The sequence below is a fragment of the Apium graveolens genome, chromosome 2, assembly GCF_009905375.1.
Source record: "Apium graveolens cultivar Ventura chromosome 2, ASM990537v1, whole genome shotgun sequence".
NCBI classification, from domain to species: domain Eukaryota; kingdom Viridiplantae; phylum Streptophyta; class Magnoliopsida; order Apiales; family Apiaceae; genus Apium; species Apium graveolens.
The window spans coordinates 318,912,703-318,928,357 of record NC_133648.1 but is presented as its reverse complement, the minus strand read 5'-3'; the positions used below and the strand labels follow the sequence as shown (position 1 = coordinate 318,928,357).

General features: G+C 34.7%; 2 protein-coding genes across 2 annotated transcripts; one reads left to right on the top strand and one right to left on the bottom strand.

Annotated features, from left to right (window-relative positions):
- Positions 1-4,306: 4,306 nt before the first annotated feature.
- Positions 4,307-6,905, bottom strand: LOC141708960 (uncharacterized). The gene is made up of 2 exons (XM_074512824.1): positions 6,679-6,905; positions 4,307-4,654 (listed from the first exon to the last, which is right to left on the bottom strand). Exons 1-2 carry the CDS (start codon positions 6,827-6,829, stop codon positions 4,386-4,388), a joined length of 420 nt encoding a protein of 139 aa, XP_074368925.1. The 5' UTR covers positions 6,830-6,905; the 3' UTR covers positions 4,307-4,385.
- A 1,458-nt stretch (positions 6,906-8,363) lies between these two features.
- Positions 8,364-11,148, top strand: LOC141708959 (large ribosomal subunit protein uL4). Its single transcript, XM_074512823.1, has 2 exons — positions 8,364-9,557; positions 10,843-11,148. Exons 1-2 carry the CDS (start codon positions 8,454-8,456, stop codon positions 10,954-10,956), a joined length of 1,218 nt encoding a protein of 405 aa, XP_074368924.1. The 5' UTR covers positions 8,364-8,453; the 3' UTR covers positions 10,957-11,148.
- The last annotated feature ends 4,507 nt before the right edge of the window (positions 11,149-15,655 follow it).

Here is a 15,655-nt window from a genome sequence, read left to right as displayed (position 1 = left end):
ATTTGTAATTGTTGTGTTCATTGTTGTGTTGGTGATGAAGTCCCAGTAGAAGAAGAATGTGAATGGTGGATGGCTCTATATTATGTAATTTGTATCTTAGTGGTGTGAATTTTAGTTAGTGGATGGCTTCATATTGTATTGCCACTGATGAATTTTGTGCAATTGTAATGCATCAGTATGGCTGAGTGTCCATGTACTAGCAATATTTAAATGAATGGAATAATGCAATTGTAGCATTATGAAGATTAGTGTGAAATAAGCTGCTAATGTAGATAACTTCAATCAGTCATTACATGGTCCCAAATTGTGAAGCATAATTTTTACATACTTAATCATACCAAAATGAGGTCTAATTGACCATACTTAAGACAAAAATATAGCCATCCCAAAGTTATGATTCAACTGACCATACTTAACAAAAGTATACTGTTTGGGACTGATTACACTAAACCCAAAAATATAAAGTTCATAATTAAAAACCCTTAATCATCATCAAGGTTGACTGGATCATCCGGCGTATTTTTAAAAGTGAAATTTGTCTTCAATCATAATCTGTTGCTCCTCCTTGGTTTTGGTTCCACCTCATCTTCATCGCTTTCTTCTTCTTCTTCAGACATTACTTCATCAGCCTCTTCTTCTCCTTCTGATTCTTCATGATCTGCCTCTTCAGATTCTTCATCACCTTTTTTTCCACTATCTACTTCAGCACCTTCTTCAGCAAGGCCTTCCATGGTCTTCTCTGTACTTGGTCTATCTGCTGCCATAGTGGGAGCTACATGTGCATCACCATCTTTAAATGGTGGAGTACTAACACATGGAGTCCCATTTGGCATATGGCATGTTGACACAAACCCAGGATTAGGCATGAATAGTTTACCTCCACAAGCTCCTAAGAGCATTTCCTGAAATGACCGAGTCCTTGGAGTAGGTTGAGTAGTCAAGGTTTCATGGTTGGTAGGCACTTTGCTGCTTTCTTTATAAGCCTCAATCAAGTCATCATATGTATCATGAAGAATGTTATCATCATAGGCTGCAAGGATGTCTTCTAGCTGACCAACAAATTCTTCCTCCTCAATCACTGGTTCTATTTGTTTTTGCTGACATTTTTTGGCCATCCAGAAGGGCCTATCTTCTCACTTAGTTTGAGACTTGTTCTTCATATGTTCTTTCCCCTTCCCTTTCCCAGCAGATGCTTTAACCTTGGATGTTTCCCTTGGTTCTCCAATGACAATACCTGGTAAGGCCCTCCTTACGAAAAAATTGGTTCTAGGCCTCTCCTTTTGTCCCTGTCTTTGTTTAGATTCTCCTTCCTCTTGGCCACCTTCACCACCTTCATCTTGTTTTTCAGCTTCATTTCCCCCCCCTCTGTTCTGTTGGTTCTGTGGGCACTTAGGCTTCTTGTGTCCTTCTTGTCTACACAAACTGCAATGTATTTTCTTCCCACTAATTAGTTTCTGCAAACCAGGCACTCCCTCTGTTGATTTACCCATACTTCGACTACCCCCCTCCCAATGCTCTCTTCTCCTTAATCTTTTTGGCCTCCCTCTTAATTTCTTAGGAATGTCAGGTGGCAACATCACTGCTTTGTCTGTCATCTCCCAAAAATCCTCCCCTCTCAAAGCTTTCATTGCTTTCTGGTAGCCTGCTGGGTATGTTGCACATGCAGCCATCCAAAAATAATTTTTAACTAATCCAGTTGGCCACCTACACATATAATAATGCTTAGAATTGTCAAAATCAGTTAAGACCATCTTTAACAGAAATATCTTTATAATGTAACTACTTACTTTTTTCTCATATTATTGTATAAGTGTCTTGTGTATAATCTGTGTTATGCATGGGGTAGATACTCCTTCATTGCATTTTCAAGTCCCTAGCATTTATTACACCATAATAACAAGCATTCAATATGAAACAACAACCAAAAAGCAAGTAATGTAAGTTTCAAATAAATAAAGCATACCTTTTGTTGATCACTAATCACAGTGAGTCCAACTCCATTTCCAAGAATAAGATCTTCTCTGAGTAGTCCAAGGAACCATCTCCAACTTTCAGTACTTTCAGATTCTACCACTGCATATGCAACTGGGTACATCTGGTTATTACCATCCCTCCCAACTGCACTCAGCAACTGACCCCCCCACACAGTTTTCAGGAAACATCCATCTACACCTAAAATTGGTCTACATCCCAACTTTGATCCTTCCTTCAGTGGATGGTAGCATATGTAGATCCTTTGAAATTTATTCTGAGAATCATCAGTTATCCTGTTTGTCCTTATGTCAACCCTATTTCCTGGATTATTTTTTAAAATCTCAAAACCAAAATCCCACACCCTGGCATAATGGTCTTTCAATGTCTCTATTACCCCAGCAAGAGCAGTTTGTCTAACCCTAGAATACTTTATCCTAGGGACTTCTATTTCAAGTTATTTCCTTATTGTTTCCTGCATTTCTTTCACCTTCCACTGTGGATTCTTCTTTATTTTTTCACCATACATCTATGTCAATACTTTCACACTCACCAGTTTATTTTCATAAGGTTTTGTACACAAATGGTCATCAAGACATGTCTTGATCTGCACAGCTCCTCCTGCATTTTCTAGCCTACTGCACCATAAATAAAAGCGACACCCTTTTCTCACAGCCTACTTGCACCCTCTTACTGTCATTTGTTATGAAATGAAAAGCTCTCCTCTCTCCAATTCCATACTCTCTTACCACTTTCCTGAACTCCTCAATAGATGCAAATTTCATCCCAACCTCCCATTTTACTATGCCTTCACTTTTATCTGGATTAAATACTTTTGTTCTCTTCTTTCTTTTGTTCCTAGGTAGAATGCCAATATATTCCTGTTTGATGTTTTCATCTTCACTTGAACTTTCATCAGACCTTAACTCATCACTGTTGTAGTCTTCCTCATCATAATCACTCCCTTCACTATCGGTATCAGGTATAACTTGTTTCCTCAGTTTTCTTACCTCCACAGGCTCTTCATCACTTTCCTTATCAGTCAGCCCCTCATAATCTAAATCTTCACTGTCCTCCTCACTAAATTCATCATTTTCATTTAAAGACTCTTCTACTTCTTCAACATGTTCATCTGTCTTATGAACCTCACTACCACCAGCAGAACCACTAACATCTTCATCCATTATATCATCAGTAGTTTGTGGTTTATCAGTAGATTGATTTTGATGATCCACATAAACTTTCATTTTTTTGAATGGTAGAGACGACTTAGTTAAATCCCTCATGGAGACATCATCATACAATAATCTAATACCTTTCTTAAAGCTGTTACCATCATTTTGGAAGTAGTACAAATCAGTTGGGCTATAATTATATTTTTCTGCATAATCTTCAAATTCCAGTAACGATAATACATCAGTGTCAACATTTTCAATTACTTCTACAGACCCCCCCCCCACATACCCAGCATTACCCTTCACGGGTTCAACTATAAAAATCCCATGGTGATGTAAATAAAGAGTAACCCTAGAAGACATTCCTACATAACAAATATTATATAACATCGATTACACACTTTTATTACAAACAAACGAAGTAAACAATAAACACAAGATCATGTTCAACTGAATAACTAAAATATGGTGTCAAATAAGCACAACTCAATATGTATGTCATACAGAAATCGTAAGTGTGTGTATATATATCAATACATACTTTATACGGTGCTTTGATGATAGCAATCAGTTAGTTGTTCTTTAATCTTCCACAATCAACCCAGAAACGCAAGCAATCGACCGATTCCAAGAAAAAAGAGGATTAGGGTTTCATCTCTTCCCCTCTTTCAATTCCCGCTTCTTCTCCCTTTCTTTGACACAGACTGATTCTCTTTTTTTTTTTTTAATTTTTAACTTGGACATTCACACGTGTTGCCATTTCAGAGACAGGTGTTGCCACATCAACGCCAACTCAGCGTCAGACGGAAAACTTAACGTTTAACGTTAAGTCTGACCAACTTCTTCATTGACTTTTAACGACTTGTACATTTTAAATAAATAAGTGATTAAAGTGAGTCAAATTTGTAGTCAGTGACCAAACTGATTCATTTGGCTGCAATTAGTCATGAACTTGATATTTATCCCATCATTTAAATATACATATGAGTCCCACTAATAAAAAAGGCCCGAAGAAATATATAGGATTCATTTTGGGGCACCAGGTTTACCCAAAAGTTAAGTTACTTGCAAGTGTACAGTTTACAGAGGCTAAAAGAGGAGATGGGGTATTCATACAGAATATATAACCTGATTGATAATTGAAAGATTGTTTAACTATACTGAATGACTTTGCATTGTAACAAATTAAGAGATTTACAATACAGATTTGCTTCATTGTAGCTTAAGCAAATATCAGTTTCATTTCATTGGAGCAAGAATAGTATACAACAAGAGCAGTGATACTATAATAATTGCCAACACTAAAGTAAATTTGGGGCTTGTCCAAAGCATCAGGTTTGATCTCTCTGTTCTCTTGATAGGATCGACCTCCTCGGACAAGGGGTAGTTTGAACGTCGAGGGTTCCAAGTCACATACTTGTTTGGAGAAAACTGGGAGAAGATGCTCTTCTTTCCTTGCTTCTTGAAGCTTGACCAGGCTTTGTCCCAATCTGTCGAGGACTTGTCACCTAAATATAGGCAAGAACGATATCATTCAGAACATGCAGGCAAATTTTAATTGCATAAGTTTCAAATGTGCGGTGATTCCATGTTAGATAACCATAAGGCATAAATGTATTAAAAAAATTGACAAGTGATCTTATATATTTGATACTCTCCATCATCATCACTATGAATTCCCAAAGAATGCTTATTTCATGGTGAGAAACATAGGATTTCTAGTATATTTTTGCAGGCAATCAGGTTAAAAAGAGAGAAGATTTATCATCTCTGACGGATATTATATGACGAAGCATATGCACCTTGGCAGACAAGTTCCAAGTAGTGCTGCAGTAGCTAACTAAGAAGGTGAGAGTTTTTGTAATATTAGATGTCACAAGCATTGTTCAAGGAGTAGTCCTGTATTTGCATTTACTAGTTATGTAGAATTTTTCACTGCAATGACTACTGAATTTCTAAGATCTGGTACATAATCATCAGATATGCAATTCCCCAAACGAGTGCGTTTCTGAATTCAACAACAAAATCATCAGATATAACAATTCTTCAAAAGCACAAGTGAGTTTCTTAATTTTCTACACAATCATCAGATATTGTTACATCGTAAAAGCATATGCAAATATGAAGAAAAAAATCCGAAAATCTTCAGCACAGAAACCATTTTGCCCCTTTTCATTCATCATACTTAAGCTTTTTGATTCATATTCTACTTGATTTAAAATTAGTATCTTAAGTGTAAGAATATATGACAACTGCAGAAAATGTTCGATTTTTGTCACTGGTATCTGCATGTTACTACAAAATAGCTTATTATGACTGCTGTATTATTAGGATTGCACAAGAGCTCTAATTCACTAAACTATTCAAGAAGGGAAGTAACACTATAAAACTCCGGTTTAATCTATGTATTTCCTCCATATAGTGTAGAGCACACAAAGCAAATAGGTAACGGCTGTCAGAAGTGATGTAAGATCTAGTCCAGAAGATATCCTGCACCTCGACAGAAGCCCCAGCAAACTTCATAAGTTTTACTACAGTCAATACGTCATAATTCATAACTAACCCTAAACAATCATTAATTAATAAACAAAGACAGAACAAAAATAATTGAAAAGGAGACAACTCCCGTTAGCTCCACATACTAAAATTTCCTATTAAGCTTAGTTTTTATCATAGATCAGAACTTTACACACGATTACAAAATAGCTTTATGATGACTGCTGTATTAGAATTGCAGAAAAGCTCTAACTGACTAAACTATGCAAGAAGGAAAGTAATGCTCTAATCTCCTGTTCAATCAATGTATTTTTTCCCCGTAGTGTAGAATATGCAAAGCATTCGAGTAATTAGGCTATGTAAAGTGATGTAATAAGATCTAGACCAGCAAATATCCTGCACCTCAATAAAAAGCCCCAATAAACTTCCTAAGTTTCACAATATTCAATCCGTCATGATTTCTAAATAACTGTAAACATTCATAAATTCTTAATTTAATAAACAAAGACAAGCAAAAAAATCGAAGAGGAGACAAGTAGAGTAGACAACTCCCTCTACCTCCACACTAATTTTCATATTAAGCCATTTTTTACCATAATCATACATGATTAAGCCAAGACCAGTCGAAAACGGGTAAACAAGCTACACCACTAATCCACTACACATAATTTGCAATATGTATTACGTCCAAACCCACAACCGAATGCGTACCGGACCCAACAACCCAACCACAGCTCAGTCCGAAAAAACTAGCGATTTGTTACACATTAGTTCTAATGTTGATTTGTATCTATAAAGGTCACAAATACTCTCATTCTTATCGACGGGGATGTTACAACATGTCCGCATAAAATAGTCCTAAGCAAATTCAACAAAAAAAATCAACTGTTAAGCTTTGATCCTAAAAATTTAACCAAACCAAAGCATCGATCTTTTCCTCGCAACTCGAGACATTTACGGTACCCAATTATGCAAAGACCATGGAGAATCATATCACATAACATAACCATTAATCATTAGCTAAACTTGAAAGTACCTTTGTTGTTGTTGTTGTTGTTGTCACCATTTTGAGGGGAAGGTGATTGCTGGGAGCTTCTACATGGGGAAGCGTGAGGCTTCTGACATGTCCAGTTCCAACTCAAACTATGTGAAACCATTTCTGTACGGAACCTCAGCTGAATATCCATGTTTGTCTTGTACTTCAACTCCAGTTGCAACTGCCACCACTAGTTCTCAAACGCAAAACAGTTTTTTTTTTGCTAAATAAAATAGATCAATATACATAATTATAATTTCAATATAAATATAAATATACTAAAATGAATAAAGTTCCGAGAAACGACATAATATTCCCTGTGCAGAAAAATTGCACAATGGTAGGTGATGGTAAAAAATACACATTTTTTAGTGAAATTGCTCACCATTTTCAAAATATATGACTGAAAATACCGCTTTGATTACATATTTCTTAATTTGGGTAAGTGTAATGAGAAATTGGGTATGTAAGAAAATTACTAAAGATGCGCATTTATATTTTGGGTATTATCATTGAAATACGCATTTGCCAAATGCGTATCATAGAAAAAAATCGGATACTAATTTGACAGAGGGTTTTTACATTCTAAACACTAAAACTTATAAAATTTGAAATATTTTGATTGGTGTATTTGTTGCAAATGGAGGGGCTCACTATTATCAAGAAGTATTGGTCAGTCAAAACAAGTTAAAATTATATAAGTTTGTGATTAGTGTGTGCGCATTGGCACATAGCAGAAAAACCGTTTGACAAATATGTGTATAATACAAAACATGATACCCAAATGGTACATTTACCGGAGAGTATTTTATGTCATCCAATGTCAAAATAGGTATTTTCCCATTTGCAAAAAAAATCTTATTTTTAACATTCTTTCCGGAATGGTTCACTCTAAATGACATGAATGTTAATCTTGTAAAAAAACAAAAAAAAAACTTATGAATGTTTTTCATTGGGTTAATTATCAACTAGGTCATTTACTACGTCCAAATGTATCAAGTGAGTCACTGATTACAAAACTGACTCAAATGAGTTACCCATTAAAAAATTTGTATAAAAAATATCACTGTATCATTAGTCGAAATTCTTAAAAGTATTATATATTGAGTTCCGCACATTTTTTATGACTGATATTATATCCAAATTAAAGGTTCCGGGTTATACTATTTTAGATAATATTGTTAGATTTTTAAAATTTTATCAACTATTTATTTTTAATTTTTTGATTGTTTCATTTGATTTAAATAAAAATAAATAGTAGATAAATTTTTAAAAATCTAAAAATATTATCTAAAATACTAGAACTCAGAATCTTTTATTTGGATGTAATATCATTCATAAAAAATGTGTGAAACCCAATATATAATACTTTTAAGAATTTTGACTAACGATAGAGTGATATTTTTGATACAAATTTTCAAATGAGTGACTCATTTGAGTCTGTTTTGTAATCAGTGACTCACTTGATACATTTGAACGTAGTAAGTGACCTAATTGGTAATTAACCCGTTTTTCATTGCTAAATTCTTATGAAAAATGTTATGCAAACCAAATGCCCAAATTAAGAAGTGATCCAGATTAAAAACAGACATGGACTCCCAAACCAAAAGGCCCATAAACCACCACAAAAGCCCAAAATCCCCACCACCCCATATAAAACCTCATAACCTCCCAAAACACTGTCTCTCTCCCCAAAACCCTAGCCCCACTAGATCTCTCTCCCTCTCCCATCTCTCTCCCATCTCTCTCAATCTCTCCCATCTCTCTCGCCAAAAATGTCATCCTCATCTCGCCCGCTAGTCTCAATCCACCATCTCTCCTCCGACATGTCCACCGACTCTCTCCCTCTCTCTCTCCCCTTACCCGACGTCATGAAATCCTCGATCCGACCCGACTTAGTCTCCTTCATTCACTCCGAAATGTCGAATAACTCTCGCCAGCCTTACGCCGTCTCTCGTAAAGCCGGTCACCAAACCTCCGCCGAGTCCTGGGGAACCGGTCGAGCCGTCTCGCGTATTCCACGTGTCCCTGGCGGCGGGACCCACCGTGCGGGGCAGGGTGCGTTTGGTAATATGTGTCGGGGCGGGCGTATGTTCGCCCCGACCCGAATTTGGCGGAAATGGCATAGTAGGATTAATATTAATCAGAAGCGGTTCGCGGTTGCGTCTGCAATAGCGGCGTCCTCCGTGCCATCTCTCGTGATGGCACGGGGACATAGAATTGATAATGTGCCTGAATTGCCACTCGTTGTTTCGGATTCTACCGAGGGAGTTGAGAAAACGTCGAATGCGATTAAGGTGTTGAAGGAGATTGGGGCTTATCAGGATGCCGAAAAGGCGAAGGATAGTATTGGAATTAGGCCGGGGAAGGGGAAAATGAGGAACAGGAGGTACATTTCGAGGAAAGGACCGTTGATTGTTTACGGGACTGAAGGCGCGAAACTAGTTAAGGCGTTTAGGAACATTCCGGGGGTTGAGATTGCTAATGTGGAGCGATTGAATCTTCTAAAACTCGCGCCTGGTGGACATTTGGGAAGATTTGTGATTTGGACTAAGAGTGCGTTTGAGAAGCTGGATTCGATTTACGGGAGTTTTGATAAGGCTTCGGAGAAGAAGAAGGGGTATGTGTTGCCTAGGTCGAAGATGGTGAATGCGGATTTGGCTAGGATCATTAATTCGGATGAAATTCAGAGTGTGGTGAGGCCGATTAAGAGGGAGGTTAAGAGGGCTACCTTGAAGAAGAATCCGTTGAAGAATTTGAATACTATGTTGAGGTTGAACCCGTATGCTAAGACTGCTAGGAGGATGTCGCTTTTGGCTGCGCAACGTGTTAAGTCTAAGAAGGAGAAGCTTGATCAGAAGAGGATGCCCTTGTCTAAGGTACTTTTTGGACTTACATACTGTATTATGTTTCGTAACTGAGTTTCATTGTCCTTAGGTGACTGTTTTTTGCTTCAACATTAATTTAATTCCACGGTTTACATGTGTATATAGATATGTGGTACTTGAAAATTGTTGAATTGTACCCTTGTACATGCTTATAAAGATATCGTTTGGGTAATTTTAATAGTGGGTACATATATTGTAAGTCAAGTGTATATTTTAAAATCCGCTGAGTGCAGTCAGATGTTTAAGCAAATGTAATTGAATGAAACTCGTGCTTGGTGAAAAGCTTGTGTGATCGTAATCTAGTGGTTTAATAATTAGTGCTTCTGATATAGTACTAATTGAAGTACTTTGATGCTACTCGTATGTTGTCTCCGTCTCTTATTACTTGGTTATAAAATGACTTGTAAATTACCTTCAAAAGATTTATTTTAAACTATGTGATATAATTCTTTTATAACCTATATGTCTGCTGAACAAAGATCAGTCAAACATTCTACTGCAGATGCAAGGCCTTTACAAGTTTATCGTATTTATTTATAATTTGTATCAGTGTGTTGGATTGTTGGGCTCTCTTGTTTGAATATGATACAGGTGATCAACACCTGTATATAATGTGTTGATTAACTAAACATTGTTGTGATGTGTTGGTGTTTTTATTTAAATTGATGTTACAAATAATGGCAAAGTAACAAATTATTATAGATCTAACCATACACATTGAAATGGATTATAATTGATATGATATTGTAAATTATATATGATTTGTAACTGTCAAACAATAAGTAGTCTACTTCACCATTTTCTAAATTTGCAGTTTTGGGTTTACATTCGTGCGTTCTGTCACTTTTAAATGTTATATATGCTTAATGAGCATAACTATTCCCATACCGTAGAACATAATTTATAGCACCTATCTCTGCTGACAGCTGCTGTGTAAGGTAACAGTTTTACTTGACAGAATAAGATTTTACGTTTGCAAAAGTAGTTGCTGAACAATTTATTATTTCCCTTATGATATTTAGTTTGCTCTGTTCCTTCGTTGATAAACTTTTGGTTGATGTTGAGTTACTGAAATAGCTAGAAATTGAGAATAGTTCCCTGCTAGTGCTAGAAGTATTAGCCTATTAGGAGAATGTATGATGGTATTGTTAGTTGTCTTTTGGTTTATGATAGTGGAACATTTAATAGTTATAGGTTTGTCTCCCCAGTTGTTTGATGCATCTATATTTATGTCATAAGTTGATTAATCGTTTTCTGTTCACTTACTCCCTTGCAGGAGGAAGCTTCAAAGATTAAGGCTGCTAGCAAGGGTTGGTACAAGACTATGATATCTGATAGCGACTACACTGAATTTGATAACTTTGGCAAGTGGCTCGGTGTTTCGCAGTGATCGTGACCAACCTGTTTAGCATGTCATTTTCTGTTCGTGTTAGGTTTATATTTCTATGTTTTGCTAAAGACCTGAAAGAGATTTTGTGGGATGAGAAAATATCGGCAATAAGTTACCTTTGCTGTTATCTGGCTTACTCCTGTGTACTGATGTTTATGCAGTTAAATTTTGTTAAAGATATTTTGGTTTGAACTTGCTATAATTAAGTGAAGTTGGTATCTTTAATCTGATATTTGCTGAGGAATAAGGAATTTGATTCTGCATTGAGAAGAGCAGGTCACGCCCTATTAGCTTAGGCCTTGCTCCCGAGTTTTTATTAGAGAAGGAAGCAAGAGATGGTGAGGTATTGTACTTTCATCCCAAAAATAAGATTAAAATTTTGAAGTGAAAGTATATAAAATTTACATTCATTATTACTGTTTGGTTTCGTTCCTTTCAAAAATTCGGGAGCACGATTAGGAAATAATAGTGAAATTATTTTATTTAATTTTCACTTGCTTTTCTCTCTCTTCTTTTTAGTTCTTTTCTCTCTCTTTCTTTTATATATCATTCAAATTTATTATTATTATAATAATAAGGAATGAAAATAAGGATCATTGTTGGAGTTCAAATTTAAAATAATGTCTTAAATCACTAAGAGTTAATATTTTATAATATTTTTAAGGAACTTGTTAAGATAATGTTGGAGATGCTCCTAAATTATTTACCTCGTTTACTTTGGTGCTCATTTTTTTTCAAATTTAGTAGGGCTGAACAAGACTTGAAACTGGATCAAAGGCAAGACCGATGCGCTTTTTTTCATTGCTTTGGTTAAAGTTTGTAATTAAAGAAATATTTATATACTTCTACTTGACTCTCAGTTACTCCTCCGTCCAACTGAATTATTTACGTTATTTTTCGGTTTGCTTTTCAATACTCGTTTAAAATATATTTTCATAATAGTTTTTTTTTAAAGAAAAATCTGAAAAAAAGTTTCATGTTTGAACTTTTATTCAAAAAAAAAATTTTAAAAAAAATATTATGGATCTATACTTTATTAAAATCTCGAAATACGTACAAACAGTGTGATACCGCGGGACGGAGGTAGTAAAATAATTATGTCATAAACATAATTGTTAATCACAGCAGTATGTGAGGCGGCAGTAATCTAGAAATTACAAAGCCCGTTTATGCGAAGCCCATGAACAATGAAAGCTCCTACTCCTTCTGTCCCGTTGAATTCTATACGTTAATTTTCGGCACGTTTTTTAATGCTCATTTAAAATATTATTTCATAATTTTTTTAAATTTTTTTTCTGATTAAAAGTTTCATATTTAAAGTTTTATTCAAAATAAAAAATTTTGAAAAAAATATTACGAAACTATATTTTATAGAGACCTCGAAATGCGTGCAAATAATAAACGTATAGAAATCAACCGGACGGATGTAAGTCTACAGCCGCAAGAATAAGATTTTCAGGGGTTGAATAAAATTTCTCCTTTGTACATCTAATTGACCTGATCTTTTCATTCATTTCATCAAATTACACTAATTTTTTTTTTCTCATTGCAGGCAATGCTTATTCTCTACGAAGACGCCAATAATAACATAGTAAAAAAAATTCTAGAGATCCCATTTTTTTTTCCCAAAATTTTAACCAAATGCTGATACATCATATATGTAAGTTGGATAAGTTTCTTTATAATATGCGAGAACAATAAATTTTCTCATAATATTTGAGACCCGCAAGTTTCCTCCTAATATTCGAAATCCCACTTGCATACATATCATAATATGCAAGAACACTAAGTTTTCTCGTATTACTTCCTCCGTCCCTTTCAATTGTTTACGTCGTCTCTTTCAATTGTTTACATTTTTTAGTAAGTGTCCGACACGCATTTTAAGGTGCATATAAAGTATAGTTCTGTAATTTTTTTTAACAATTTTGTTTTCCCGAATAAAAATTAAAATATTCAACTTTTATTCAGAAAAAAAAAATTGTTAAAATAAGTTACATAACTATACTTTTTATGCACGTTAAAATGTGTATCGGACACTGACTCAAAAATGTAAAGAATTGAAAGGGACCGAGGGAGTATCTGAGACCGGTAAGTTTCCTTATAAAATTCAAAATCCCACTTGCATAGTTGCATGCATATATGTACGCTTACAAAATCAAAATGTGTCACGCGTAATAAAATCGAGAATTTACACGATTTTATAGAAAAATCACAAGATTGCTTTTAGGTTGCATGTATAATAAAAAAGTACATAGGAGATGGCAAATCACTAGTTGGATAACATAAAAACATAAATATATTTTGAGCGTCACCAGATAACTCAAGTGTTTAAGGACTTATCTCTTATTGTCCCAGTTTTTGGGTTCAATTCTCGCTTACCCCCGAGATTTGTCATAATTAGTAAAACAAGTCATAAATAAACTTTATCAATCAGCTGCCTATATCTTCTATACTATACCTCTATTTTTCTTTTTAACCGGCGGGGCAGCCGATACAATTCTTTATTTTAACCACCGAGTCAGTAACGGTAACAGTGTCTCGTCTATTCCTCCTTTCCTTCCCCACTACCATTAAACAATTACTTCATTTTTTACTGTACCTATTTACCATTCTTTATAATACATTGCTTTCTCCCTGGTATTTTACAGTATATGATCTTAGTAAAGCTTCAAAGATGGGATTTGCTCGGTCGCGGATCCAGGAATCAAATTTCGGGATACTAAGTATAGTTTGATAATATATTTTTTTATATTTTTAAATTATTAAAGGAATTTTCATTTATTTTTTAAAAAAATAATGATAAAAAAATTTAAAATTTTGTTTTAGAAAAGACACGTGTCCCGCGTGGATGCCCATTACTAGAGGGCGTTTGGTTCATGGTTAATGAGCCGGATGGTTAACTGGAATCGAAACCTCAATCCATGAATTTGTGTTTGCACTAACAATTTGGTGATTGAGAATTGAAACTTTATTCTCATTAAATGGGTATATCATTCCCCACTTACTCCTTCAAATATCATGTCATTCTCTTTCCCATTAACCACCATTCTCATTCTCGTATCTGATTTTAATTAGCGATCCAAACACCCCTAGATGCTTCCGTGGCTATTGCGTGAGCCCGTAGGATTTATCCAGTGCGCACCCGAAGGATAGCAGCTGCGGGTTATCTGTAATAAAAAAAAAACAGATGGATCATCGAATATTCACAGAACGAGAACGAGTTTGAGTCATCTAATAAATAGGCTGAGTCAAGTTGCTCGTTTAAGTTAAACGAGCTCAAATATCTGATCAAAATCAACTTGTTTAATGAATGAGTCGAGTAGAGTTTACTCGCAAGTCAAACGTGTCAAAGTTTAAATTAGTCGAGTCGGGTTTACCTCAAAATTAACATTTAAAATTATTAAAATACATAAGAAATAAACTAAAATTGCATATTTAAATGATCAAAATAAACAAATATTAAAAATTAAACTAATTACAAATGAGTTAAAGTTATGCTGACCCGAGTCAGGTTTATAAGTTCGAGCGGAGTTTTAATCGAGCTCAACACGTTTAACTAAATGAGGTTGAAATCATGTTCGATGACAGTAGTGTTAAACAAGTTCGACCTCGAGCAACTCGCGAGCATCCCTACTCGCATTATAAGCCTACTTAAAGTTGTTCAAATATGTGAATAATATTTACAGACAGTGTTATAGAAATCGAAAATCGGACAAGATCGGTGGTCACCGTACCTTACAAGGATTAATCGGTGAATCGGGAATTAATCGGAGGGATTAATCGGATCAGAAATCGGATTAATTAAATATTAATTTATATATAATGAAAAAACGGAAATAACAGTCCATTCAATGGATATTTTTTTTTTAATGTTAGAGCCTTGTACATGTAGAAAAATAAAATTATTCAGGCACATTTACGTCCAAAATACTTAAAAATTACAACTGAAGTTTTACGGATTAACTTATTACAATATTCTAATTATAACAAAATATTATTATAATAACACCTAAACACTCATTTTGTTAACGGGGTAGGTTTTTTGGATTCTCGTCACCATCTTCGCTTTTGTAAGTAGTAGCTTCTCTTGCAACTGAATGTATCAACTTATTCCCATGTTTCAAACCATCGAATCTCCGACAATATTTCAATTTCATCTATTTTACATATAGAATTTTCCGATTTTTGCTGCCTTTGACCCGATTTAGGACGATTTTGACTCGTTTTGCCTGAAAACCGTTTTTTCCGGCGATTACTTGAAATCAGATCGGAAACCTACCGATCGCCGATTAATCAGAGTAATCGGCGATTTTTACAACACTGTTTATAGACAGTTTTGAATTTTGAATAATACTTAAATTTAATTAAAGACTATAATTTTGAATTCTGAATGATATTTATAGACGGTTTAAATGAGATTAATTTAAAAGGTCATACATTATAAATTTCGATAAATGAATAATCCCGTCAAATTATTTTTTTTTCAATTTCAACATTATATATACAATATATTTTTGTCCTCGATAAATGAATAATCTCTATTAATAAATAAAATATTTCGATCCCAACAATATTCATTTATCGAATTTTAACTCCAAGGTAATAAAAAAATAGTGTATAAATTTTCTTCAGTGATAAAAAAGTTGCCCAAACAAAAATCACAATCTCATAAGTGAAACAACTCACAAAAGAGTCACAT